Here is a 26,611-nt window from a genome sequence, read left to right as displayed (position 1 = left end):
TTACCTACACTTACAATGGGATCGGTAGCCATGTCCAATAACAAACCATCGATTGTTGCATCCTTCTCACCGTAAAGTTCGTTTTGGGTGATGCTTAAGTGGAATTTTTCCCAGTTGGTGAGATTGTCTCTAAAAAGGAGAAGATATCGTTAGGGAAAAAAATTAAGATGCTACTTAATTAAAACCAGCCAAACATTATGGTTTAACTGCATACTAAAATGTGTTTGAAGTTTCTCTTTTTTAGACATAAAAATGAAAAGAAACATCCACAGAAATAAATACCTTCAGTGTTATATTTCGTTTACATGCAGTGATATTCAGAGAAGAAACAATCTCATATACTATATATAAACAATGGATATACTAAAACTTACTACACTTAAAAGATTTTTCCTCTCATCACTTATAACTTTAGTGATGCGACGTACTTCGCTTGTTGAAATGAAGAACAGAAGCACTGTGGATATAAAACCCCTGTTCTCCTCGTTCATGTATCAGTAGTCAGAACGACACAATTCATTCGAAACAGCCCTTTGACTTTAACGACCAGCTATAGGAGGACGGGAGGAACATTTTTGAACTTTAAAAAAAGTGTTAGGCAGTCTTATGCCGAAGTGTAATGATGGGAGTACTTCCCTTCCGGAAATTTCAGTGTTTACTCTGCAAAACAGACCAACCCCCTTCCCCAAAAGGTAGTTGACAGACATAATGCATATGATTCATGAATTATTTTTATTTTACTTATTTAATATGAATCTAATCTACAAAAAAAGTTGTAAACTTATTGTATATACTGTATGAGTATCGTGGGAGAGCTAAGGTTTAGAAATTTTGGAAATCTTGCTTATAAAACAACTACACGGCCCGATGAAATTCATCTATCACCCCACAAACATCAATGTTCCACGATGGGAGATTCGAACCTACAGCGCGCGCACGTGTGGACTGGATATTCTATACATATCCATTCTACGGCTTCCCCATTCAATTAAAAGAACTCAACGTGCTCCTTAGTTGAAAAGATTCAATTGGAATCTCGTCAAAAGATGACGTATAGGGAATTTATTTATTGTTGCTTTTTAATAACTATCAGTGCAATTAGGACTAATTTCTTTTCATATCGTAATTATACAGATATCCACGTATGGGATGTTACCCCTAATATATTTATATATTATAATATAAATTGAGCTAATGTAAATGTACGAGAGGTTGTAAACCTGTGATGGATTAGAATTAGTGTCGTGGATGGGCTAAGGGAGTGCATAATACTGAAACCCTGCTCTAAAAATAAAAGATGTAATTTTTTTTCCTTTTTTCACCCCAAATCACTTCAGGTTGCCAATAAGTGGACTAGTTCAAGCCACACTTGAACTAATCCGTGATAAAATTCGTTGCCTATTCCCTCTCAGAGCCTTTCTAGCTCAGTCAGATAGCAACTATGCCTTTTGGTTTGAAAGATTGGGTTCGAATCCCGTCTTGTTTCATATAAAGGTGAAAGAGTTCACCTTTATATGAAATTGGAGTTTTTCATTTCACAAATTAGGCAAACCGGCCAGACGAACAATTAACAGACTGTTCCCATAGCCTTAGTTGTGTCGCTGTAATTCGAGCGGTATGAAATCAAACCAAATAAAATTACGGATGAGGAATTTATTCTTCCTGTAACATGAAGAATAAATCTTGTTGACTTCCTATAACAGAATTGTTAACTTCTAAATTTTTTTGTTTTCGAACTGAATCTGGAAATCTTGTCGCTCAAGTTTTATCTTGTCCAATGGTGTCCATCGAAGTCATTTTCAAGGTTCAACCTCTTTGGGGAAATTTTTTTTTGCATTCCACACCAATTTTTGAGCTTCTAGCGAAGAGTAGTCTTCGGCCACCACCTGAAAAAATGACACAATTTATTTCTTAGGAAGTGTTAAAATGTGATGTCACAACATTCCCTTTTTTGGCATGGATGTTAATAATGGCAATGATGCCTCTCGACAAGGCAATGGGGAGGCGTGCTGCTAGCACCAGAAATGAAACCAACGATTCTTATCGCTATTTATACATCTTGCTGAAATCACAAAATTTCAGATATAACTTAAAGGGTGAAACGTATTGCCTATTTTTAGTATAGTATAGTTTTCATTAAACCAATAAACTAAACTAATTGATCAGTAAATTAAACCAACTTGTAATCCATCCGTACTTGGGCGCAATCAACAAAAGATTTGAGAATGAACCCCCATGAGAAGCACGTCATCCGGTTGCTCTTTGTATCTTTTGCTGAAAGTAAAACTGCTTCATCACTCCACAGTCCTAATTTCATCTCTAATAATGAGAGAAACATTTCAGCTGCAGCAGTGCAAGCATGATTATGAAATACACAAGGATGGTCAATTCCGCATGCTTTCCGATATGAGATATCATCCGAGATCACTCAGTACTCCATGCGTGGTAGTTCTTTAGTAAAAAGGCATTCAAATTTCAGCCGGACAGAAATTTGAATGCCTAGGAATATGAAATTCTAGGAATATGTGAGCACTGGGTTTAAAGATAACTCGATAGTGTTCTGACAAGATAAAGGCAGTAATAACTGTGTTCATTGGCTGCTTGAAAAGATGTTCTGCGTGGAGAATGGTAGGATATATCTGCTGAATCATGCTATCAGAAAGTCCGGACATGTGTATGTACATAGTCAAATTTGACCATATTTTGTATCATGGATCCAAATGCTACATTAAAATAATATTTTGTAAAAAAAAAAAAAAAAAAAAAAAATCAGCTAACGCCTTTTTATTCCCGTTTACGGGAGTAGGCGAGGCCATTTAGCCCTATCTAACTTTTGGAGACTGAGTGGGCAGTTCAATCTCCACTGGTACCAATCAGAGATAGATGGCCCAAGGTTATCACTAATTAAGCGGTACACAGTGAAGAGAGACGGCTCAAATGTGCCGCCATCTTGTGGTCCCTAACCCTAACACAATATATTTAATGTCTGAAATAATGTGGGTTTTACGGTCGATTTTCTTGAATTTACAGGACGAAAAACCCGAGTTTCCGAGAGGAAAAACTCGCTTGCCCATGCCAGAGATCGACTAACTCTGGAACCGGTCGAAAAAAGGCTTAGAAAAATTTCCTCTAGTCGCCGACTAGACTCGAAACCAAGTCTTCCTTCGTGCGGCCAAGCGCCGTGGTGTGCAAACGCCACATCCACTGAGCTACACAGGCTCTAATAATATTTTGTGCATATTTATTTCATTCTTCGGTTTCTTTTTGCTCTAATACTTTTGAAAACAGCACGTACATGCAGTGCAGCTATAACACAGATCAAACGTTAGTACCCAAATTTTGCCTCAGTGTAGATATATATATATATAATGTTTTATACTTTTTTTTAAGAAAATGTTAGCACATATTTCATCTGATTATTTGACATTAATGGTTAAAATTAGTTCATATGACAACATAAATGGATATTCATCCCGCACGTATCTTGTACTCAGGTTTATGACTAGACTTTAATACTCCTCTTAACCTAAAACAAATTGCTCTGCTTATATATAAATATTTTAATCGTGACTTGTCACGATTTCCAGGTTGATTCATGGTTTTCATTTTTGGCATCACGTAAATCATTTTTTTTTTCTTTTCCAAGTATGTATTTCACAAATTACATACAAATACTCGAGAGCTCTTATGGAGTAGTTTGAATTATCGATATAATCAAATGGTATTCTTTCTTTAGTTAATAGTTTAATTTAATAGAACTATTAGAATAACGAATATTTATTAGCTGGATACTATGGAAATAAAAGATGATTTAAGATGGTTTTGTGCTTTGGACACAAAGTCGGTTATTTGATTTAGATACAGGAGGAACTAATCGAGTTTAATTTTTGTGTATAATCATTTTAATGAAAAATCTCTGTACTGTCGGATTAAAATATTCAAATTAATTAAATACAGTCTATGTATTTTATTCTCAGGCTAATAAAACACTGATTCACCAAGAAAAATGCTGCAGTGTCAAATAAAATGTTCAACAAGAAATTAGTTGAAAGCGTTGTACAAGATATGCAGTTCACATATGAGCTGTGGTAGTTTGTCACAATCCAGTTCCAAATCAACGGGAATTCTACGGTTTCTTCTGTTATGCCACATGACCTTAACTTCTCCTGCACCGTCCTAGACACTAGAGACGAAACTGTTTTTGCTGCTTCACTGCATGTATGCTGGAAAGAATCAGATGGTTCCAGAATATAAGAAAATAAAACTTTATATTCATATCTGAGACTAGCTAATTAAGATTCTAAGAAACGTCTTGAAACATGTTCCTCACATGCTCGATAGAGTTTGAACTCCGTTCTTTTGGACGTGGTACTTTTCCAAGTGAATCATGAAGGTTTTATAGAAAGGATCAACTCAAAGGATTAGGTTCGTTGCATTACAGCTGAAGCAACTATGAAGCCAGCGTATTATTATTATTATTATTATTATTATTATTAAGAGAGACCTCCAGGGACTCATCGGGGGAGGTCACATACTACACACACCAGCTATCATACTTATTCTTGAATTCATTCACACTGCTTGCACTCACAACATTATGCCTGTTAACTGAGTGTGTTCTACAACTGGTTTGGACTTTTGCGGTGCGACAAACCCAGGTTTCCGGGAGGCAAATCTTGCAGCTTACGAGACCCGTTACTTCACTTAATCTTCACAATATGTAATATGCCACACCAGAGGATGTGATTTATTACATACTGTAATTGTCAAGTCGAAAAGGTGCCATAGATATGGATGTAGCTGTTAGCTCATTAGCCCGAAGTGATGATCTTTGGATACAAAGTCGGTTATTTAATGATTATTTAATTTTGACACTCAAGTTTAATTTATGCAGTCGAATGAAACAAATGCTAGCAATTTCGTTTTTTTTTAATTAATTTTTTTTTTACCTCCGTCAGCTGGACATCGCTTTGCTGCTAAGTCAAATCTATGCCACTGCAAGGAGTGTACGAAAGCATCATGAAGTTGCATTTATCCACACCATGGATAAATGCAACTCACTCTTATAAGAATTATTAACGCCAATGCTCTCTCTCTCTCTCTTAAGCTGTGCGGTGCGTGGCCGCAGCTGCTAACGGATTAGTCATGTGTTTTCTATGCATATTACCAAAAATCTTTTAAAGTGCCGTGCGGTCATCAGGGCGTGTGAAAATTGTCCACGCAGAGCATTAGTAGGTCAAGTTCTAAATAAATAAATACAATAAAAGTAGACGGAATAAAGTTGACCAGAGCCAAAATTCGACGTTTTATTTCCGGTTCGCATGCTACTTTTATTCGACATTGACAATTTAGCAGGTGATCAGGTCGGACCCTGCCAAACTTGAAATGAGGAGGCTAATAAATCAATAATAATTAACAACAACAACAAAAAAAAAAAGATCCATGAAGTGGAATTTTTCTTCCCCTCAAGTAAAAAGTCGTATGGTTCAACTGATAGTTCTTTCTTATGTCGCAAGGTCCTATAACATATTCATCTTAAATGGGGAAAAAACGTAAGGAAGGACGTAGTTGCTCGATTTGTCTGGTTTAATCAATTGTTTAAGTTGTTCATGCTTCCATGAGAATTTCAGAATACTCAAACAAAAATGAAGGGGAAAAGTTTGTGTATGGTGGGGGGAGTTGCATTCTACGCTGACAGGTCACATTGTTTAACCATTTTCGGCTAAATTAGAAATACGGATGTTTCTACAATTGCTTAAAGTTCTCTGAAATATTCAGCCCAACATAACGAAAATATATTGGGACCTACAGGGATCTCCACCTCCCTGCAGATATTTCTACAGCATTCTATTAAATTCTAATTTATTTGTGTAAAGCTTCTCGATAATTTCCGCACAACTGGACCTAAATTAAGGCTGTAAAGGGATAAGAAGTGATATGTGGCAAACACCGTTACAAATAATTTCGACAACTTCATCTAGAAAAAATATTACATCTCATTTTTTTTTTTAAATGGGAAAAAACTGCACTTGTAAACGTAACTTCGTACTATGGAAACAGAACATTGCATTTTAGAAACGGTTCGAAGGCTGTATTACTGTTTTAATCGTTGAGAGTGCAAATTCTCCTGTAAAACTGGATCACTATCGCTAATTATTAAAAATGCCACTGAAGAGTAGTTATTTCCAAATGTGGAGTAGTTATTTCCAAACTGTTCCAGCCTTTTAGCTTGCATCACTTTTCATGATTTTTTGATGAAATTTTCTATAACGTTGCATTGAAAATTCTTTTGACCTGAAATCTGACCTAGTGCAAATGCAGAATTATCGTAAATTCTGCGAAAATGCCACAATTCTCTCCCATACTTCATGGCATACTTCAAGTGAAGTATGCCATTTGTCCAGCAACCAGATCGTGTAATAGCATTCCTACTACTGATAATCAGATGGATGTCGCACACGATGACAATGCAAATGAAATTACGTGTTTAAAGATGTGTTGCGGAGAGTGTCAAGGAAAGTTTAATCACAACACTATCGCATTACTGCGTTGCTGGAGAGGATCCATGGCAAGGAGTCGTCCCTAGTTTCAGGGCGAAGTACAACGACTGCTTCATAGAGTAATCGATCTGGTGCTAAGTGAGAAAAGACCACATTCTTCTAATAAATGTGCAACGTTGATGGATTAACTGTCTTTAATAAATCTCACGTACTTCTCGTTTATTTCTTTTAAGGGTGGAGACCGTCTCAGATGTCTACGTTTCACTCCACCTTCCTTTCTGAAAAGCATGCATACAATCTTTCTGCGCTAAATTAATATTTTTAAACACTACATTATGGTGCCCCTCCCCATTCGTGATAGAAAATATAGTCTTCAGAAATTGAGATGAGTTTGTTTGTGCAGAAAAGGCGTAAATCCATTGGTTTAATATTAATGTTGAGCATAATTTGGAGACTGCGTTGTTTTTCTGCTGAAGTTACGAGTGATTTCTAGATTTGATATAAAAATGCTTCTACCATCTCGGATTAATCTCACACTATTCCTTTGAGGTACCAGAATTAGTAAACCGCTGATTGAAATGCTCCTTCAGTTTAAGGATTTAAGCTACGATAAATATTGCGGTTGGGTTTACCGCTGTTCATTCGTTAAAATAAATGCTGCATTTCTCCAAAGCACAAATTGAGTTACAAAATGAAAGTATTTATATATATATATATATATTTTCTTTTCACATCTTGCTGCAGAGTGTTGAAAACGAAGCAGTAACTGCCTCAGTAGCTACTGCTGAGGTCTAAAGTTATGTATGAACTCAGCTCATCTTTCAGCACTATACTGGATCTGAGACTTGGGATCTGTGTTGAAGGAAAGCACTTCAAAATGCACTTTATTTATCAGCTCTTCATCAAAATTGAGGATGTCTTACCCAGTGGAGTTTGAATCGGCGAGTATTTATATAATGCGATTTTTCTTGTGTACTGGACTTTCTAATCTGTACTTCCAAACTGTACAAACAAACGAATTTGATATAGGTTCTGAAACCTCCCAGTATGGGACTGATATTAAATAATAATAAATAAAAGAAAAACTTTCTTTGCATCTGTTCCAAAACGCACAGCTAACATACGTCTGTTACCTAGATTAAAAATGAAACTAGTGACAACATGGCTACCATTAGAATAGCAATTGACGAGTATTTACAATGCTACAATAATGTATTACATGAGAACACTAATATAAATAAATATACTTGCAACATTCTTCTAATTCCCTAAGGAGATCAATATTATGGTATACAAGCTGAGCATTTAAATATCTCTGAGTCTTTTGTTTCACCACTGCTTAACCACATAACAGTTGCACTAATACTAAGTGCATATCGTTCCATTAATAATACAATCATCACCATCAAATTCCTGATATGCACCCTCAAGCCCCCCCCCCTTTTTTTTTTTTTTACTAGAGTGACTGTAGTAATTTATTTGGCAGCTTGCTAAGTATTTCGACCAATACTTTCATCGGAAAGTTTACACTCTAATTTTCAATTATACGGGAAACCCTACAGATCAGTTGGTAAAGACGATGCTGTTCGCGTGGAAGGATCCTGGTTTTAAATCCCCTCTACGAGCAGAATACCCGTTTCAACGGTTTTCAAAACAAAATCATCCAGCAAACCAGCAGAATCATGTAGCAAATGGTTCCTCGTGTTGTAGAGGGACCACACCAATGGATATTTTACTGTGAATTTTCTGTTTTGTTTTGGAATTGGAATTTTCAGAAGCAAATTGTGATTTACATACAAAAAAAAGGACTCTATAAAAGAAATCTGTAAATGTCCTCATACCCATAATTCACAAGCTTTTGTTACTTAATATTTTTTCTTTTACTCTTTTGTGTAATCGTGTGTGTTAAAATAGCTTTAAATGGGTTATCCTACAAATTATAATGCACGGATGTACGATACCATCGATTTTAAAATGGTTCAAATCGGGTTTTGTACGCTGTTTCCTCATCACAAAGACCCGGAGAAGATTTAAGGGAAAAAAACGAACGAATAAATAAGTACAATTTTCGCCGGTTCTGAACGATGTAATCTTTATCATTTATGGCATTCTATTTTAGCAATTTATTCATGCACATATTTTGAAGAAAGAACACGAAGAGGTTTGTACACGACAAATGTAGCTGCTTACGTCAAGCAGATTAGCAAATATTTTGAGAATTCTTAACTTGATAGTTTTTTTTTTTTTAATTGGAATAAGTGTCATATTCAGGTGTACTCTGCGAGTAAAATTTTCTTTTTGATTTGTTGTATCCCGTCCCATGACGAGTATCGAAAGCATAATTTGTGTCGTTCCCACATTGAATATTATTATTATTATTATTATTATTATTATTATACGGGTATCTCCATGGAGTCAGAAGACTCATCGCAGGAGACCCAAACTATCAAAACAATATCTATCAACCTCTTCTTGAACTCATTGACTGATGGAGCACTCACAACTGAGTCAGGAAACGCAATTCATTCATTCACCACTCTCCAAGAGAAAAATCTAGTCCTCATACCCTTGTTAATCACACTCTTACTTAATTTCCAGGGATGACCTCTTGTTCTTCCACCACTATCCTACTGCTGAAACATTTCCACTGCATCAATCTTATAAAAACCTTAAATGTTTATATATAGTTAAATGTAAACCTTATAGTAACTTAAATGTTTAATCATATCCCCCCCCTCTTCTCTCCCTATCAGCTGATCTCTGTAATCCACAAACTCAATCTATCAATGTAGGGAGCATTTTTTACAGCACTCACCAACTTAATCACTGTCCTCTGAATTCTCTCCACAACTTCCTCATCTCCGAGGAATCCAGGCGACCAGACCTGAGCACAGTAATCCAGATGTGAATGTATCAACGCCTTATAAAGAGGAATAATAACTTCTTTATCTGTGGATGTTAGTGTGTTCTTCAATAATCAAGTAACCTTGCAAGCTATCTTGAACACCTTAGCAATATGCTCTCTGAACTTCAGTTCTCTATCCACTAACATCCCCAAGTCCCCTATCCTCATCAATCTCTTGGAGTACGAAATATCCACAGCTTGTAATCTTTTAATCCCAAAATGCATAACTTTTCCTCATTGAACTGACACCCATACTGCCACCTTATTTAAATCATCCTGTAAGCTCTCTACACGAGCGTAATTAATTATTGCAACTTTGCATCATCAGCAAACAACTGAATTTCTCCCTTCAAGTCATTTCCAGTATCATTTATGTACAAATTACACAATAAAGGTCCAATCAGAGCCTTGGGTACACCACTGGTCACCTGCTTCTTCCTGGATTCTGCTCCTCCATACACTACTTTTTTGGATCTGTTCATCAGCCATCATTTTATCCACATTCATCCCTATTTGTTCTAATTCGCGTAACAGTATTCCATGGGGTATCTTGTCAAAAAATCGCAGAAGAATTTCATCATCAGCGTGAGATCGCACACTGGTTATTATAAGTCAGAAGAAGCTAGAGAAAAGTTTCGCGTTTGGTTTCCACAGCAAGGTTTTCTAATCTCTTAGCTCCACTATGTGCGCTGATGTGCGATTGGTGTGTAGAATTCACATAAAATAATAATAAAAAAAGCTAAGGTATACGATTCAATCATATTACGTTCTGAATTGCACAATATTCGAACTGTAAATATTTTTTTAGAAAGTTTTTTTTTTTAATTAAATGCTTCGATAATATCACTTTATTCATTATGAAAAGGCTGCATCTTCATTGTTGACTGATTAAGCGTCCTACATCCCTCACTTATGTTTTTTTTTTTTTTTGTGAATCTTACTCACTAAAGGATGTAAACTTAACTTACATTAGTAAATTACGATAGCTTTACAACCTTTCTCGGTAGACTAGGGTTAGATCAGTGTTTCTCAACGTTTTTTGGACCATGTCCCACCTCAATGCCTCAAAGAGTTTGATGCCTCACCTCAACGATTTTGATGTCCTCCCTTGCCGACAATGGTGAGTGTTTTTAGTATATCAGTGATGCGGTGACGAATGCAACATCATTTTCTAATTTCCCCCTAAATATTCAAATTGCCCCCCTGTGGGGCGTAGGCCCCACGTTGAGAAACACTGGGTTAGATCAACTGGAAACGCTACTCTAGAGACCCAACCGGAACTTTTTCACGACACTTCATAGTTCAGCTGAAGAGTTTGGACTTCTGTACATTTTGGTTCTCTTTACTGTTTGCACTTTTTGGGACTCCCTCTCACTAAATGTTAATCTACTCTGAATTAGTACCGTGATTAGGCTAAGGATTTTTTTTATTAATTATATTGTAAATTTATTTTTACATTCAAACGTTAATTGGTTTTTAAACCAGCGAAGAGCATTTTCTCTTCCTGTAGCCTGCAACTTATTATATCAAGGATTAGCGTTTTAAAAACTTTCTGGATTCAAAAAAAATTCTCAAATCACTTCATGTGGATCCTGTGACAAACAAATAAAGTTGATAAAATTGAACTATGAATGCGCTCTGTTTGAACACAGAATAGCTGCTGGAAAAGTTTATCAACTTTTTTTAAATATAATTTTTTACAAAATTAACAAAAAAGTTACAAAATTTTCGAAAAGAAAAAAGCGGAGGAGGAGATGCCTTTATATTTTGGGATAATGTTTGTGCATCTGTTTTTATGAACTGGCAATTATCATACTTTCTTAATTTGTTTGAAACGTGCCATTCTCAGCGATGCATTAAAATTTTAATCAGGGATTATTAGCTGAGAAGTAATTATTAAATTGATCTTGTAGAACTGTTTTAGATATACGTGATTTCTGTTATCGCTACCAAGTCTCTGGAGTGTTGGTTCTCGGATATTTTTTACCAAATATATCATTTACAAATTGCCATATTTTAAATTCATTGCATAATAATCCTTTTTTCCCTTCTTTCAGTTTAGAATTTACCTGATTCATTCATAAATGGTGGAACTGTACTCGTGTATTTATTGTGATAATGTTTTTTTATGGCTTGTATACATCTTGTCTTTCAGTTCCAGGCAGTGTACTATTTCTTAAGAGTACTCACGTCTCGTTGGTTTCATGCTTTTCACTTTGCAAGTACAGCCAAATTTTCTTTTGCAATAGTTAATATTTAATGCATTTGCAGTAAGCATGACAAAAATATTGGTTTAAAATTTTATCTGTTCCAAGAATATGCTGCTTATTTTATGTTTTAATACTCTGTAGTTTAAGTTATTGGATGTGTCAAATTAGCATCTTTGGGTTCTGAATGCAAATAGATTTTGACAGCTATCCGAAAGCGATTTGTTTGTTTTAACACTACTGCTTAGATTTATTTGTGCTTTGCGTCTCAAAGATTGCATGATCCACACACGTACATGGCGCCTGAATTCTCTCTTACGTAATCTTTACGTAAGAGAGAATTAAAACGCATGTCTGAGTGTTATAAAATATAATTTGTGTGGCGTAGATGTTGGATGTGTGCACAGTGCTCGTGTCTTTAATTTCATTTTTTAACCTATTTTTTCATACACATTTTCGCGGTCCAGATTGAAATCGTTATCGGGTTCGTCCGATCCATGGGTCATAGGTTGATACTCCCATACTATACCATTCGTTCGCTAAAGATTGTCAATCACTAGATATTTTCTGCGCTAAGGAACTCGATTATAGCACTACTGATGGTTGTTCTGCCTCTGACAACCCAGCAGCAGTGCCATAATCGAGATTGTAAATCCTAACGCCTTTGTTTTTAGGATGCAACTACAGTCATCCCTCGACTTACGTCGGGGTTCCGTTCCATCAGGCAGGATGTAAGTCGGTTCGGACGTAAGTCGATACATTAAATCAACAGAGTTATAGGGATTAGGGACTTAACAGTAATAAGTATACTCTCATTTTAAATTTTAAACCTTATTATAAAACTGTACTGTCCGTTACTTCCACTATAAAACAGGAGAATAATCACACAAATCCTCCTCCACAATCACATCTTCGTTACCTCCCCTATGTGAATGACCAGGCTGCAGCTCTTCTGGTGTAACCTTTGTTTTTTTGATGAATATGTCCCATGTGCTTTGCTTATTCCTCTTCTTATTTGCATCATAAATGTGTTTATAGCAAGCAAATTCATCATGCACTTTCCTTTCTACTAATAAGTAGCGTTCAACATTGGGGTCATGTCTTCAACCATTCTGAGACCATCGCTAACTTCAGAGAACATTTCTGCAAGACCCTTAACTGTGAATTGTTTAACTACCTCTCATTGTTTCTTTTTTCCCTCTTCCTTTTCTCGTTCTTCCTCTTCTGCAACACGTTGTTCCTCCAGTTTGACCAATTCTTGATTGGTCAACTATTCAGGGACACTTCTTATGAGTTGAACTATGCACATTGAGGTCACGTCGAGGTTCAGGTTGTTTGCTAGGTCCACTATTTCTTCACTCAATCTTTATATTTTTCAAAACTTCCAAAATCGCGCACAAACCTTTTTAATGTATTTTTCCAAATGTCACTCATACATTGAGAGATCACTTCGTCCCAAACTACACCAGTATTTTTAATAGCATTATAAATATTGAATGCTTTCCAGAATTGCATGAGAGTCTGGTAGTTTCCTTCATTAGTTAAAATGGTTTGTGAAAAAGTTCTCCGTAGATAATAAACCTTAAACACTACTTGAACTGCCTGATCCATCGGTTGGATCAATGAAGTATGTTTGGAGGAAGAAACATGACCTTGAACTTGGTGAAGATCATTGATATAAGATGACCTGGAGCATTATCTAGAATTAATAAAAACCTAAATTCTACATTTTCTTTCACACAATAGCTTTCCATTTCACTCGCATAACAGTTAAGGCATCCTCAAATAATTTTTGAGTCATCCACGACTTCTTATTGTTCAGGACTGAAGAGTATGCTTCCTAATGTTTTTGAAGGCCCGTGGATTCTCACCGTGCCATATCACAAATGGTTTCAGTTTATATCCAGCTACATTACTCCCTAACAGAATCATAACACGGTGTTTAAGAGCTTTGAAACCAGGCATAGATTTTAGCTTTCTGTGGATGAATTGTCCGCTAGGGCATTTTTTTTCCGAAACAAGGGAGTCTGATCCACATTAAATATTTGCTGTGGCAAATAATTTTTCTCCGTAATAATTTTATCCAATTTCTCCACAAACTCCTTGGCAGCCTTCTCATCGGAACTTGAAGATTCACCATACATTTTTACATTAAGCAGAGCAAAACGCTGCTTGAATCTCATGAACCAATCGGAAGAAGCGTTGAATTCGTAGTCGTAATTAGGCCCTACTTTCTCCTTCAACATGTTGAAGAGACTTAGTGCCTTAGCAGTTATGGTCCTGTGCTAAGAGGTATGCGCTTTTGGTTCAGGTCCTCCATCCATGATGCAAGTAGCTTTTCCAATCACTGATAGGACCTTGTCGTAGCTTCGTCACTATCGTTGAACTTGCATCTTTGTTTCAAGATCAATTGCTCGCCTCTTTCACTGTTTCACTCTTTCACAAAAAAATAACATTTTTCAAACACAAAATCCACAGAGGAACTGTTGAAGCCAAATGCCGACTGCCGAGGGAAGTTTGCGCTAAATGCGCTGTTGCCACTGAATTGTCGCTAAATAAAAACCTTTTTACGAAAGTATAGTCGAAAATGTTATTTATTCCCTTATGGGATCACGGACGTATCTTCGAACGGACGTAAGTCGAGGGTTGACTGTACTAAATGAACGGAACTGTTAAGTATTTCTCTTGGCCTACGGGCGCCGTGAATCGAAAGAGTTTGAGAACCTGTGATGTATTGAATAACTGCAAATGAGAAATACGGGTTCATTTCGTAAAATAAATTAAAAAACGAATACTTTTTCGCATTCCTTTGTAAGGGATGTTCTATGTTCAACTCTTTACAGTCTGAGAATGATCTTACAGCACATAATAATGAAATAGCAATAAGGCAAAATGATATCATATCCACTTGGAAACCAATAAATAGAGGAGTCCGTCAAGGCCGTCTTTTATCACCCATATTATTCAATATATATATGGACAATATTATCAAAAAATGGAGAGAAGTAAATACATGTGGCTTCCAAATCGATCGACATACAAAAATAGACACACTACTCTTTGCTGACGATCAGATCATCTTTGGAAAGACTGAAGATGAACTACAGAAATCGATTTATAATTTAAATAATAATATACAACAGTATGGCCTAGAAATGTCAACAGAGAAAACTAAAGTCATGGCTTGTTATGAAAAGTCAGAAGTAAAATAGTAATGAATAATAAAATAATTGAGCTAGTTAATAATTTCAAATACCTAGGCTGTAAACTATCTTACATAAATGAAACAGATATTGATTTTAAGATGACAAAATTTATAAAAATCACTGGTGTAATTAACAGAACCTTTAAACCTAACTACATACAGAAACACACAAGACATAGAGTCTACAAAACAATAGCCAAACCATTATATGGAAGTGAGATCTGGACCTTTGGAGAAAGAGATATGCAGAGAATTCAGGCAGCAGAAATGAAATTCATTAGAAAAACAGAAAAACTTACTCTATTAGATAAATAAAGAAATAGTGAAATAATTAAAATTCTCAAAATCGATTCCATAACTAACTCGATAATTAAATATAGGAAAGGCTAGACCATATAGCAAGAATGCAGAGAGAAAGGCTACCAAAAATGATCTTAGCATATAATCCTGGAGGGAAAAGGAATAGGGGAAGTCCAAGAAGATGGACTGAGTCCGGAACAGGCCACGTGGTTTAGAGCCTGAATAGGAAGACGACGACTTAGAGAACATATGCCGAATGGTGTTGCTCACTGGAATAATAAATGAATTTCATTAAAAAAAAAAAAAAAAAAAAAAAAAAAAATATATATATATATATATATATATATATATATATATATATATATATATATATATATATATATTGCCGAGAGACGAGGAGATAAAGTCCAGAAGTAGCTACCTGTTATGGCTGCTTAAATTGTAGCAGGGAATTACGTTCTCAAATAAAAAATCTGCATTAACATTTTCTCAATATTTGGCTACATTTGAGGTTGTTCACGAGATGTAATGCCTTTTATTCATTTATTTTTAAATGAAGTCAATAAAATAATTGATAAATAAATTGTTTATTCAATTGGTTGAATGATTCGATCTGCATCGGTGTCTACGACATTTTAGTCTCCTTCCTTGATCCCTTTGATCCAGTTGTGCGGGAAGTATCAAGAAATCTGAAACAACTTTCTTTCGCGTTTAGTCAAAAACGGAACCACGTGACACGTAGATGTGTCTGCGAGGGATGCTACCACCTGGAAATTCCCCCTTCCATTCAGTGTAATCCGACTTGATTCGAAATTCAAACCACTTAAGAAACAATTATATGCCAAATTGTGGTGAAATCGATTAAACGGGTGGTACCTGCGTGAGGACGGGGAGTAGAAGGGCAGCGGGGAAAAAGCTATTTCCCAATTACTGCAGTTTTGATTGGATTAACGCTTCATTTAGCAGGCTACATCCTGTTGAATGCTCGTGCGTTATTCAGTCCCCTGCTGAATAAAAGTGAAGGGTCGATAATACTCGACTTAAAACCGGAGTTACACAAGGACGAATTCTGGCGCTGATGATTCTTGTAATAAGAGGCAATCAGACGCGCTACAGTCGTTTACTCAAGAATACACAAAGAACTCTCATCATTTAAGCTGTATGTGTTCGTTCATGCGTGCGTGGATGCCAGTGGTCGGAATAATCACGTAACTAGAACATCTTCACAACTGGAGCGTTATTTTCCTGCATTTAAATTGTACAATTCGCGTAATTACCATTCTTACCTCGAAAATATTGTCCAATAAATTGCATGATACGTAAAGACCTTCATATTCCCTGGAGTTCTCATAAATGCCGTCGGTAAACTTGAAGATTAATTACTTGTGGGAGACGTCTAGAAAGGATGCGTTACGAACAGAACTATTCATTTGTATAATTTCATTTGGAGCTCTCACTCCCTGCCAGGTTCTCTTCATTATTCCCAACACATGATTTCAGTTCCAGGTGGCGAAATGCCAGCTGTTCGAAGTGTCTACTGTATTTTCACAAGTTCAGTGGCTGATTGTAAAGATCTGCGTTTTGTCAGATTGCCCTTAACGTTTTTTTGTACGCAACATCTGATTCACATTTCGCTGTCAAAAGAAGAAAGATGCTGCTTCCAGCGATGACAAGAATTTCTGTCCCTGAAAATGACACTTCTTAATATGATTGCTTTCCTGAATAGAAAACTACTGTGAAGCAAAAGTAGGTACATCATAGCATAAAGTCAACTTGAGATTGTGACAGAGAAAAGAAACCGCCATGTTTAACTCGCTCGCCAAGACATGGTCTACTTTTAGTACCGCTATAAGTTGTATTTTGCCGTTCTCATACCATTTTTCCCAATTTTTCTTTGTTAATGAAACCTGGGTTCGAAACTGGGTAGTACGCGAAGAACCTTTGTTAGGGTTTTTCAACTGGAACTGATTAACCAATGTCATACAAAGATGCCTGCCTGGTTTTTCGAGTGGTTTGGATATCCGCTCTCCAGCCAAGAGGCTGCGGGATTGACACGGATGTTTAATTGTTCCACTAATTCTTTGTGAAAAGGGTATCTGCGACACTACCACTTCTTCTAGCAGAAGGCTTCAATCCCAAAACCATACGAGGTACGAGGGTGACCATACGGCTTCCAGTGAAGTCAAATGTGAATAACTAATTTCTGGATTTCATCCCTCAAAGACAGGGCCAGAAGAACATTTGCAGTTAACCGAATAATGTTCTTGCCTCATACCTCTCATTTGCTTGTACCATAATTGCAAACAGCCTATTCCACGACATCTGTTTAAAATGCTATCCAAATTGCCTTACAAATGCTTGTCGGTGAGTCCTGCACAAACATTATGAAAGTGAAATATAGTGCGAAATGCTTCGTATGCAGAACTACGAATGATTTGCAGATTTTTATCACTTCGGTTGCTCAGATTGATGTTAAGGCATTTCGTGCTAACTCGTGCGAGCCCATTCGACAAGGGGGACCAACTGAAAATAAATAAATGAAATATTGGGTGTACTTTCTGAAGTCTTTTATTGTCAAAGAATATGGTACTGTTAAAATTTCGTTGACAAACTTTTATAATGGTTTTAACGAAATTGTCTTTGGTCTTTTGGGGAAATAGTGACATTACGGATTTCGAAAATCTTTGGCTGCTCAACAGTTGAAATCAATCAGTACGAATATTACTCGCCTTGGTGGGATACCGGCGTTACCTTGTAGCCAAATACTCCGAATTCGGATCACAGAATAGCGTGATTATTTCAGGTGGTAGTTGATTTTCATTACCCGACGGGATATCACCGGCTTGCTTACTGAAAAGCCCCAGCGATTTAAAGGCGACCATGCTTGTTTTCTGGAGAAGAGTTCCTCTATCTAATCTTTGATCTTCCAATAATTCTAATTGTCAGAGGCACCTATCATTAGTGGTTTGATTGCAATTAAGTAATTAGAATAAGCACATGCTTTCTTGGAACAGCTAGTCGCCTGCAATAGATATTTGACTATTTTTATATAAACATTCTATAGTCAAATGCTGAACTACTTCACACATGTTAACCCATTGTATTGTGTAGGTCGTGTCCGGACAATTCATCGCGGGAAAATTGATCGCCGACAATTCATCGCGGAGACTATTCATAACTGGAAATTCAATGGTGGGGAAAATTAACCGCACGAAAATTATCGCGGATATATGTGAAAAATAAAAAAATTCCCACATAAGAAAACTTTTTAAAAAATATTTGTTAAAAATTTTATTCTGATATTGCTTTTGTATGATGACACTGTTTTTTTAAATATTAATTTCCCCAATATCACATAATGTAATGATTTACATTTATCAGGAAATAATATAAATGAGAAAATATACAAAAGTTGCTTATTTGTAATAATCAAACTTAATTTCAGTATCGGAATATTAAAAGTTATCTGGTACAATTACTTTTGAAAAATAATGAATTCAAATAAAAAGAAGGTGCACACATTAGCAGTATTTGTGTGTGTGATAGTTTGGAAGAGGAGGAGGAGGAGTGAGCCATCAAAGACGAAATACAATTTTAATTCTATTATGAAAATTTTGGAAATAAAATTTCATTTTGACGCATGCACCTCTACATGTTTCGAATGATAAACTGTCGGGAAAGTATCGCTACTTAAAAATTGCCGCATAATATCAGAATTAGCAGAAAATATGTGCATAGCAGTTTACTTCATAATAGCCGTTCATTTAAATGTAATGAGCGATTCCAGGAAACCCAGAAAGTTGAAGTGAAAAGAACTACAGATTACGTTATAAATATTATACATTTATATGATACGATTCAAGATTTACGTATGATTATCTATAAGGTGATATCGTAAAAGAGCGAATCTTCACGCAATCTGTGAACTAATTTTCTAAGATTATGAATAAAAAATAAAGAAAACAATTTGTAGCAGATGAAAGCTGTATTTATTTTAAGATTCGGGTTTCTATGAATTTATAAAATAATTGTTTGACAAAAATAATTATCTTGAATCAAGTTCTGGGAGAATAAAATGTATTGGCGACTAACATAATTAGCAAAAAAAAAAAAGATAGTAGCATTGTTCTCTAGAGTGATACAATCTTAAGTGAATATGAAAGGATCTCTTATTAGCACTGGCACTAAAATCTATAATTATACGATAAAACAAGTAGCAAAAATAAATGTAACTTGTAGGTAATATAATTTAGATTCTAGTTACCGAGGAAATGGCAAGCAACTACGTTTCTGGCAATAGGTAACTGAACGTAGCTACATACGCGAGGTAATCTGGTTAAGTATTCTCGTCAGTGTGAACGCTTATCGCACCTTCTAATGGATATGAAATTAAATGCACTTGATATTCATCTTTCTTCAACAGGTCGTCTGACTCGTATCCATATAACGTTACTAGCTGGATGGGTGAAGCAAAAATGCTTTTCTTGTTCCCCTTTATCCGTGTAAACACGGATAAAGGGGAACAAGAGATATTATTGAGCTATCTGCTCGCCCTCTTGGAGCCTGAAGTTAGCTAGGTTCGGTTTGTAGTAGAATTGATTTTGGTCTTTTGTATTTGCAATGTATTGCTTCACTGTAGTTGTTAACTTGCTTAATCAGTGGATTTCAGTGCAGGTTTGCCTTGGAGAAGAATTTTTCGACTAGATCACGGAGATGAGAAGGGATGTAAGTGATATTTACTTCTCGATGGATCTGGGAGTTTCTTATGTACCATGGAGCATCCAGGATCATTCTTAGGCACTTATTCTGTATTCTTTGTAGTTTCTATGTTAGTTTTTGAGGTATGACTCCATGCTGGAGAAGCGTAGGTGATAACTGGGCGAATTAGAGTTTTGTACAGAGTTAGCTTGTTTCGTAGATCTAATTTGCTTTTGAGGTTGATCAGGGGATAGAGTTGCGCAATTACTCTGGATATCTTCTCTCCTGTTAGTTTAATGTGATTGCTAAATAGGAGTTTGTTATCTAGTTTCACTCCGAGGTATTTTACTTCTGTCTCCCATGGGATCTTGACTCCGTGGAGCTGAATGTCGTCCTTGCTGGTGACTTTTCTTCTGGAGAATAGTACAGCCGAGCTTTTTAGGGGGTTTACCTGGATTCTCCAATCTGTTAGCCAAGTTTCTAATGCGCTGATACTGCCTTGTAGCCTTCTGATTGCCAGTTGAGGGCTGAGAGATCTTGATAGTATCGCAGTGTCATCCGCATACAGTGCTGTGATGATATTTCTCGGGTTTGGGACTCGTATCCAGGATTTGCTGGACGTATATATATATATATATATATATATATATATATATATATATATATATATATATATATACGCCCTGGCCGGTTGGGAGGTTAACCATGCAGAGGTCGCGGTCGAAAAAATTGCAGCTTAGGTGGCGTGTATCAGAGAGATACATTCATTTCGTATGTGCTGAAATGCGATAAAACTTAAAAAAAAAAAAAAAAAAAAAACCACTACAAATATAATACATGATGGTTTATTTATTTTCAGTTACAATCTAGAAATTATTGAAAACAAGAAACAAATAAAAAAAACAACTAAACCAATACTATACTGACATGGGAGTTCGCGGTATCTCTCAGATACAATTTACTATCAAATATCACTTTCGCATTCGACTCTATCATTCTCATCATCGGACTCGAGTAAAAAAATCGCTGAATCTCTTCAACATGAGTTGGATTATCCAATCGATATATTTTTTCAGCCATTTTCAACGGTAAATAAATAAAAAAAAATAAACCAATACTATACTGACATCGGAGTTCGCGGTATCTCTCAGATACAATTTATATCACACACCTCTAAATAACACGTGTTAAATCAAACTGACTTCAATTTTTTTGAATAACGCTTTCAGCGAATTTTTTCTGCGATGAATTTTCCCCGCGATGAGCTGTCTGCGCCGTGATGAATTGTCCGTTAACCCTGTGGGTAGACAGAATCTGAGTAGATCTAAAAGAGTCTTTAATTTGATACTTTTATTTCTGTAGTAAGCGTCTACTACAGAAATAAAAGTATTTCTGTAGTACGCTTCTACAGGTGATCACGCATGGACCTGGCGAGAAGAGTTGGATTCATGTTCATCGAAAAATCCTCACTCCTCGAACCATCGTTACACTATTAGAACTTTTAAGAAATGTGGCATATCTTGAAGAGTCCACACTTCACACTCATTCATCACACCCTGATGGTGACAAGTAATCGCAAACCAATATACTATCATCTATTCTCATCTGGATTACGTTCACTAGTCACATGGGATTCGTGGCATAATCATAGTAAACTTAGCTTCATCGACCCCAGTGACACATTCTCCATGTTCTTGGATTCGATTAATTATTTTATTTGAATTTTTCGATGTTTTTCTAAAATTATAAGTTGTGATGGTCTGGTCCCGAAAATCAAGTTCTTTGTTATCCATGTCTCCTTTTCAATAACATCTTGCAGAGTTTACCTCCATATGGGGATGAAATACATCCCACAACCGTCTAATGTAGTTCATTTCACTAAAATCTGACTTTTTTCGGTTATTTGCATACTGATTGTTGTGAGGCAGTTTTGTTAGTGCAGCACTACAGATGCCGCACTGCCCCATATTCTATGGGGTTCGCCCACATATTATATCAACCCATTCTGTTTGCTGTTGGGAATGTATTTATTTCAGCTCCAGAAATAAAACAAACCTTTCACTAAATCAAGTTTATAAATACTGTCAGAGTAATACATTCACATTTAACATCTTTCGTTCTTTCGTGTGTGTTTAGGGAGGGTCTTTTATTGCAAATTATCTTGTTGCTATTTTTTCTATACATCCTTATATACTAAAAGTTACATTAGACCATAAAATCCAGCATAATCCAATTTTGAAAAGTTGATTAGAAGCTAGTCATGACCAGCTCCTAATCAACAACCGTTTTCCAAATTAGTTTATTATTTTTCAGTCGTACAAAATGGTCACATCCCTCATTTCAGCTTTCTAACGCAAAATGCTAACAGCAAATTAAATCCATCCCTACATTTTAGTGGTTCCAAATTTTATTAATGTTTCTTATTTCGTTTAAATGACATCACCACCTTAGACTGGCGATGCTTAATCCTTATTGAATATTAGATATGACATTTTTTCTAATATCTTCATTTTTAATGTGCTTCTGCAGTTGATATCAACCGATCCCTCCTTTAATTTTAATTTTCCTCTAATTATTAACCGTCACAAATTATATTTATAAGACTATAATATGTTTATTAATATAGCACAAACGAAGACTACAATTTTGACTAAAATGACTGCATAATGAATTGCGTGTGTCTGTTCGTGCATTTGAAGGGTTGTCTTTAGTGTTAACTAGCAGTGTGGAATTTCAAACTATGGATTGCACTGTTGCAGCTTTCATCAAAGAAAGAAAGAAAGAAAAAGAGAGAAGGAGGGAGGGAAGGAAGGAGAGAGGACTCGAAGGAATTGCATAATTTTCTTGAAGTGCTTTCACTGGATATCATTTTGAACATTTCTTGGAAGTTTTCGAGCACATTGACAACCCTTTTCGTATTTTTGGAGGAAACAATTTGATTTGATAATAAACGGGTCTGCAAGCAGCTTAATATCCATCCCCAAGATGCAAACAAAGTGGTCTTGACGACAGACATAAACAGGGCCGAACATTCCCTGACAGTCCGTTTATACAGCAGAAAACAGGAAAGCATAAACAGCAACAGAAGCCTTTCGCGTATGACAGACGATAATGAAATATTTATAAACTGTTTTAGGATATCATAAACAATGTAAGGCAGCTGTGTAATACTGCTAATGTTTTTTCTTCTTTTAGGGATAAATGACTCATTCGTAGAGGCCTGGCGACGAGTACGGGCTAATACGTGGCGCCACCTGTCTTACATAGATAGATAAAGTATCTTACACATTTAATCCTAATGAAACGATGCTGTGCTTCAACAACCAGACTAAAATTGCACCCAATGCACCCTGCAGCACAGTTTCATTGATTACTTCTTGAAACGAAATGCAGTGATTATACAGTACTCACCATTTCATACTTGCAAATCGGTATTCAGTTGAATACAGTTGGAGTATGTTAGTGTGAGAGTCATTTTCATTTCGGATAACAGTACCTTAATTGCTGACAGTATTATGAAAACGAGAACATTGCTTTCCCACGAGTATTATTCCGTGTATGGAATAATTAGTGAGATTTTCATGTGGGAACAAGGCAAGCTTTTTCCTCCAAAAGGAAACACTTCAAAAAGAAAAATGCCACTTGGGTTTGCTAGCCATTTGGCACGACAGACATGCATACAGAAATAGCGTGCAAGATTAGATAATATTTAATCAAAAAGCACGAGTATATTAGAATGTGAACATATGGACTTCTGAGCAAAGTTCATCTTTTAAGTATTACTAGACCAAGGTAACTCCGATGCAGACGGTTGTATGAGCTCTCTGATCAATTCAGAAACATGAAGCTTCTAATTCAATTGTGGCTGAAATAAGGACAGATTTATAACATTCTTTATAACTTTACAACGCCAAATTGAAGCCTTCGGAATTTTTTTTAATCTATATACATGCTCATATCAAAAAAACATATGACTCATATTTAGATATAAAACATGGGATCAAGGTTTGCAACAATTGCATTTATCGTAGAAGTTTTGCTCTTAGGCGGAAGCTAACAGTAATGGTTGGCTTCTGCACGTCTTTGGACAGATTTGCAAGAGGGTGGAGGAATTATTGATGCCAGTTCTCACGAAAAACGGCCATAGAAGTTTCTATAGAAGATGCAGGCTATGGAGACTTGAACGCCTGTGCGAAAGTGAATAGAGTTTATTAATGAGAGTAGGGTCATCGAAATAAAAAGAAAAACCTAATTTTTTTTTGCATACAGAGGAAGCAATATTTCTAATACACCGGTGTCCAAAACCTAAAGACGAACACTATTTCTAAACATTACAATCGCAAATTCAGCCGAATCAGCTTGTAGCGATTTATATAACTGATGATTTCAAATAGAAATCGGGTACACATTCAAATTTTCGAATCGCCAGCAAAGAGATCACGTGGTAGCACTCAAAAGAATAAAAGGCAAAAGGCTGCGATAAGCGATCGTATTTAAAGAAAGGTCCTTTTCGTGAAGGAATAAATTTGCAAACTTGGAAGTTTTGTAATATCTCAAAGACGTCGTCCAGATCATTTCACGCGGGGAAGAATTATTGGAAAGCTTTGAAGGCCGCAGAATTACTGATATTGCCAGAGAATTTGGAATATCACATAGCGTTTATCCAGGTTCTGGGCAGCTTTCAAACCAATGGAATGTGTTCCAGACGTTTGCTAGGAGGTCGCTCCAGCTCAACCACGGAGCATGAAGACAAATTTTCGGCTATAACAGCAAAACTTAATTGACGCACCACGGCAGGTCAGCTTCGAACAGCACTGTACATAAATTCCTTAACTACGTCCTTAGGAAATTTGTAACTTTTGCCAAAAGAGTATTGCAATTTAATTTGTACGAAATTTAGAACAGAGTTTTGTGTAATATACTTTATTAGTATGCTGGCAATAAATTTATTCTCACATTTTTCTGTAGTCATGACAATATTTTTCATATACAGGTAAAAATAGGTCATCCTGAGCTGTTGGACACCAGTGTACTTTACCGAGTTATTTCTGTGGAGTTGCCTCGGCATAGGCAAAGAAGAATTACTGAGAAGGTCAATGTAACATTCGTTAATTTCTTCGGAGCCGTGGTTTACACAATAAGAAGCATCGGAACATGAGCACCTTTCTCTAATTGTTCTGCGTGTGGGTGTGTGTACGCGACTGACTGACTTCATCCTTGAATTATTACAAGTTTTGCATGTCGGTTTTTAAATTCATAATTTCTTACGAATTAGTTTGACATTCAATTTTTACACAAAATGCTTCTTATCGTGCTGGCAATACTACACTGGCAATATTCACATTTGGCTGTAGTCATGAAAATGTAGTTCGCCCTTAGCTTTTGGTCACCAGTGTAAGTTTGTGCTAGGAGAGATTTGAGTATGATCAAGGGTAAGATTGAAGAACGGGGTTCTTTTTTGCAGAGCTCTGTTTTTCTAGCATTAAATTTGACGAGGTTATCCAGACCCCATTGTTTAATGTTTTGAAGATGAAATTTAAGGTGGTAGAGGTTAGAGTTCTACACTTGTGCTTCGCAAGATTTATCAAACGAAAAGAGAAGTATAGTGTGCTATCATTAGCAAAACTGCGTACTGCATTGGCAGTTATCAAGTGTAGATTGTTTGTATATAGAGGGAAGAGGGTGGGTGAAAGAACAAAGCCTTGTATGACCCCAGTCTAGTAAATCTCCTGTTGATCGGCAGCAATGGAATCCATCGGTCGGTCGTTTATTAGATGAATCTTCAAGATAGCGTAGGACTTGAGTCCTTTGGTCCTTATTTATTTAATTTTTTCTAAAGACCTTCATCACTGGTTTCAACGAACTTGCGAGATGACAAAATTAATTCTGTATTTTATGGAGGTTTATTTATTTACTTTTGTATATAAATATTTTTTATATACAAAATTTCCCACAGGCGAGATTATTCTGATAGTACACTGGATGGATAGAAAGTTGACAAGAAAGAAGAAACTTGTTGATGTTGAATTCGATGGCGTTGCAAACTGTTTTTTCTTTAAAATTTTTGAGACTTTTAAATGCAGCTAAACGTTACTGAAAACCTAGCTATACTTGATTTTTTACGGGATCGTCCTTCATTTTTTTCTCTTGCTTTTTTGTAATTTGTGAGACCCTGCCTACAACATAACCTTTTAGAAATTGGCGGTAAGATGCAAATTTTGGTTCTATGCCAATTATTTTGCACACACCTTGTAGCTGCAGAACACTCACGTTTGTAAAGAAGCATATAATTGTGCCCAAATCGTTTATCTTGTCTAATTTCACAAAATTTAGTTTGTTAAATACCGTGGGCCCGTACACACTTGCCTCTTATGCAGTTCAGGTTAAAACGTACTATAATGTTGCTAGAGCAAGTGACAATGATAGCAAAATCAAAAGGCAGTTCGTTATTATATATGCAAAGGGTCATAAGAAATTTCGACTTCATTCTGAACTAATTTCTGTTCTTGAATTTAAATTTAATTTAAATTCAAGAAAATTTAAATTTAAATTTGAATTTAAACCCACAAAATGTTGTAAACATTTCATGGGTTTAAAGGATGCTTTCTATTTTTCACTAATTCTATATAAATTTTCAGTTTTAAATTTTTTTCACATAAATGCTCGTGCAGAGCATGAACTGTTTCCAGGATATCCCTCATTCAAACTTCAAAAAATGTCCCTTTGACAAGATTTTATTCATATTGTTGTTATTAGAGACTCATCACGAGAGGCCCATGCATTGCTAACAACAGCT

General features: G+C 36.0%; 1 protein-coding gene across 1 annotated transcript in view; it reads right to left on the bottom strand.

Moving 5' to 3' along the window:
* LOC150099841 (extracellular serine/threonine protein CG31145-like) overlaps positions 1–26,611 on the bottom strand; it is a 194,185-nt gene that overhangs the window by 43,013 nt on the left and 124,561 nt on the right. The window contains exon 3 of the mRNA XM_090403502.1: positions 5–129. Coding sequence (XP_090259628.1) covers positions 5–129 — 125 coding nt within the window. The remainder of the gene's footprint in view (positions 1–4; positions 130–26,611) is intronic.

This window comes from Typopeltis vanoorti, chromosome 14, assembly GCF_054136105.1.
Source record: "Typopeltis vanoorti isolate ZY-2024b chromosome 14, IOZ_Tvanoo_1.0, whole genome shotgun sequence".
NCBI lineage: Eukaryota > Metazoa > Arthropoda > Arachnida > Uropygi > Thelyphonidae > Typopeltis > Typopeltis vanoorti.
The sequence above is the reverse complement of the archived record's forward strand: the minus strand, read 5'-3'. Positions and strand labels throughout refer to the sequence as shown.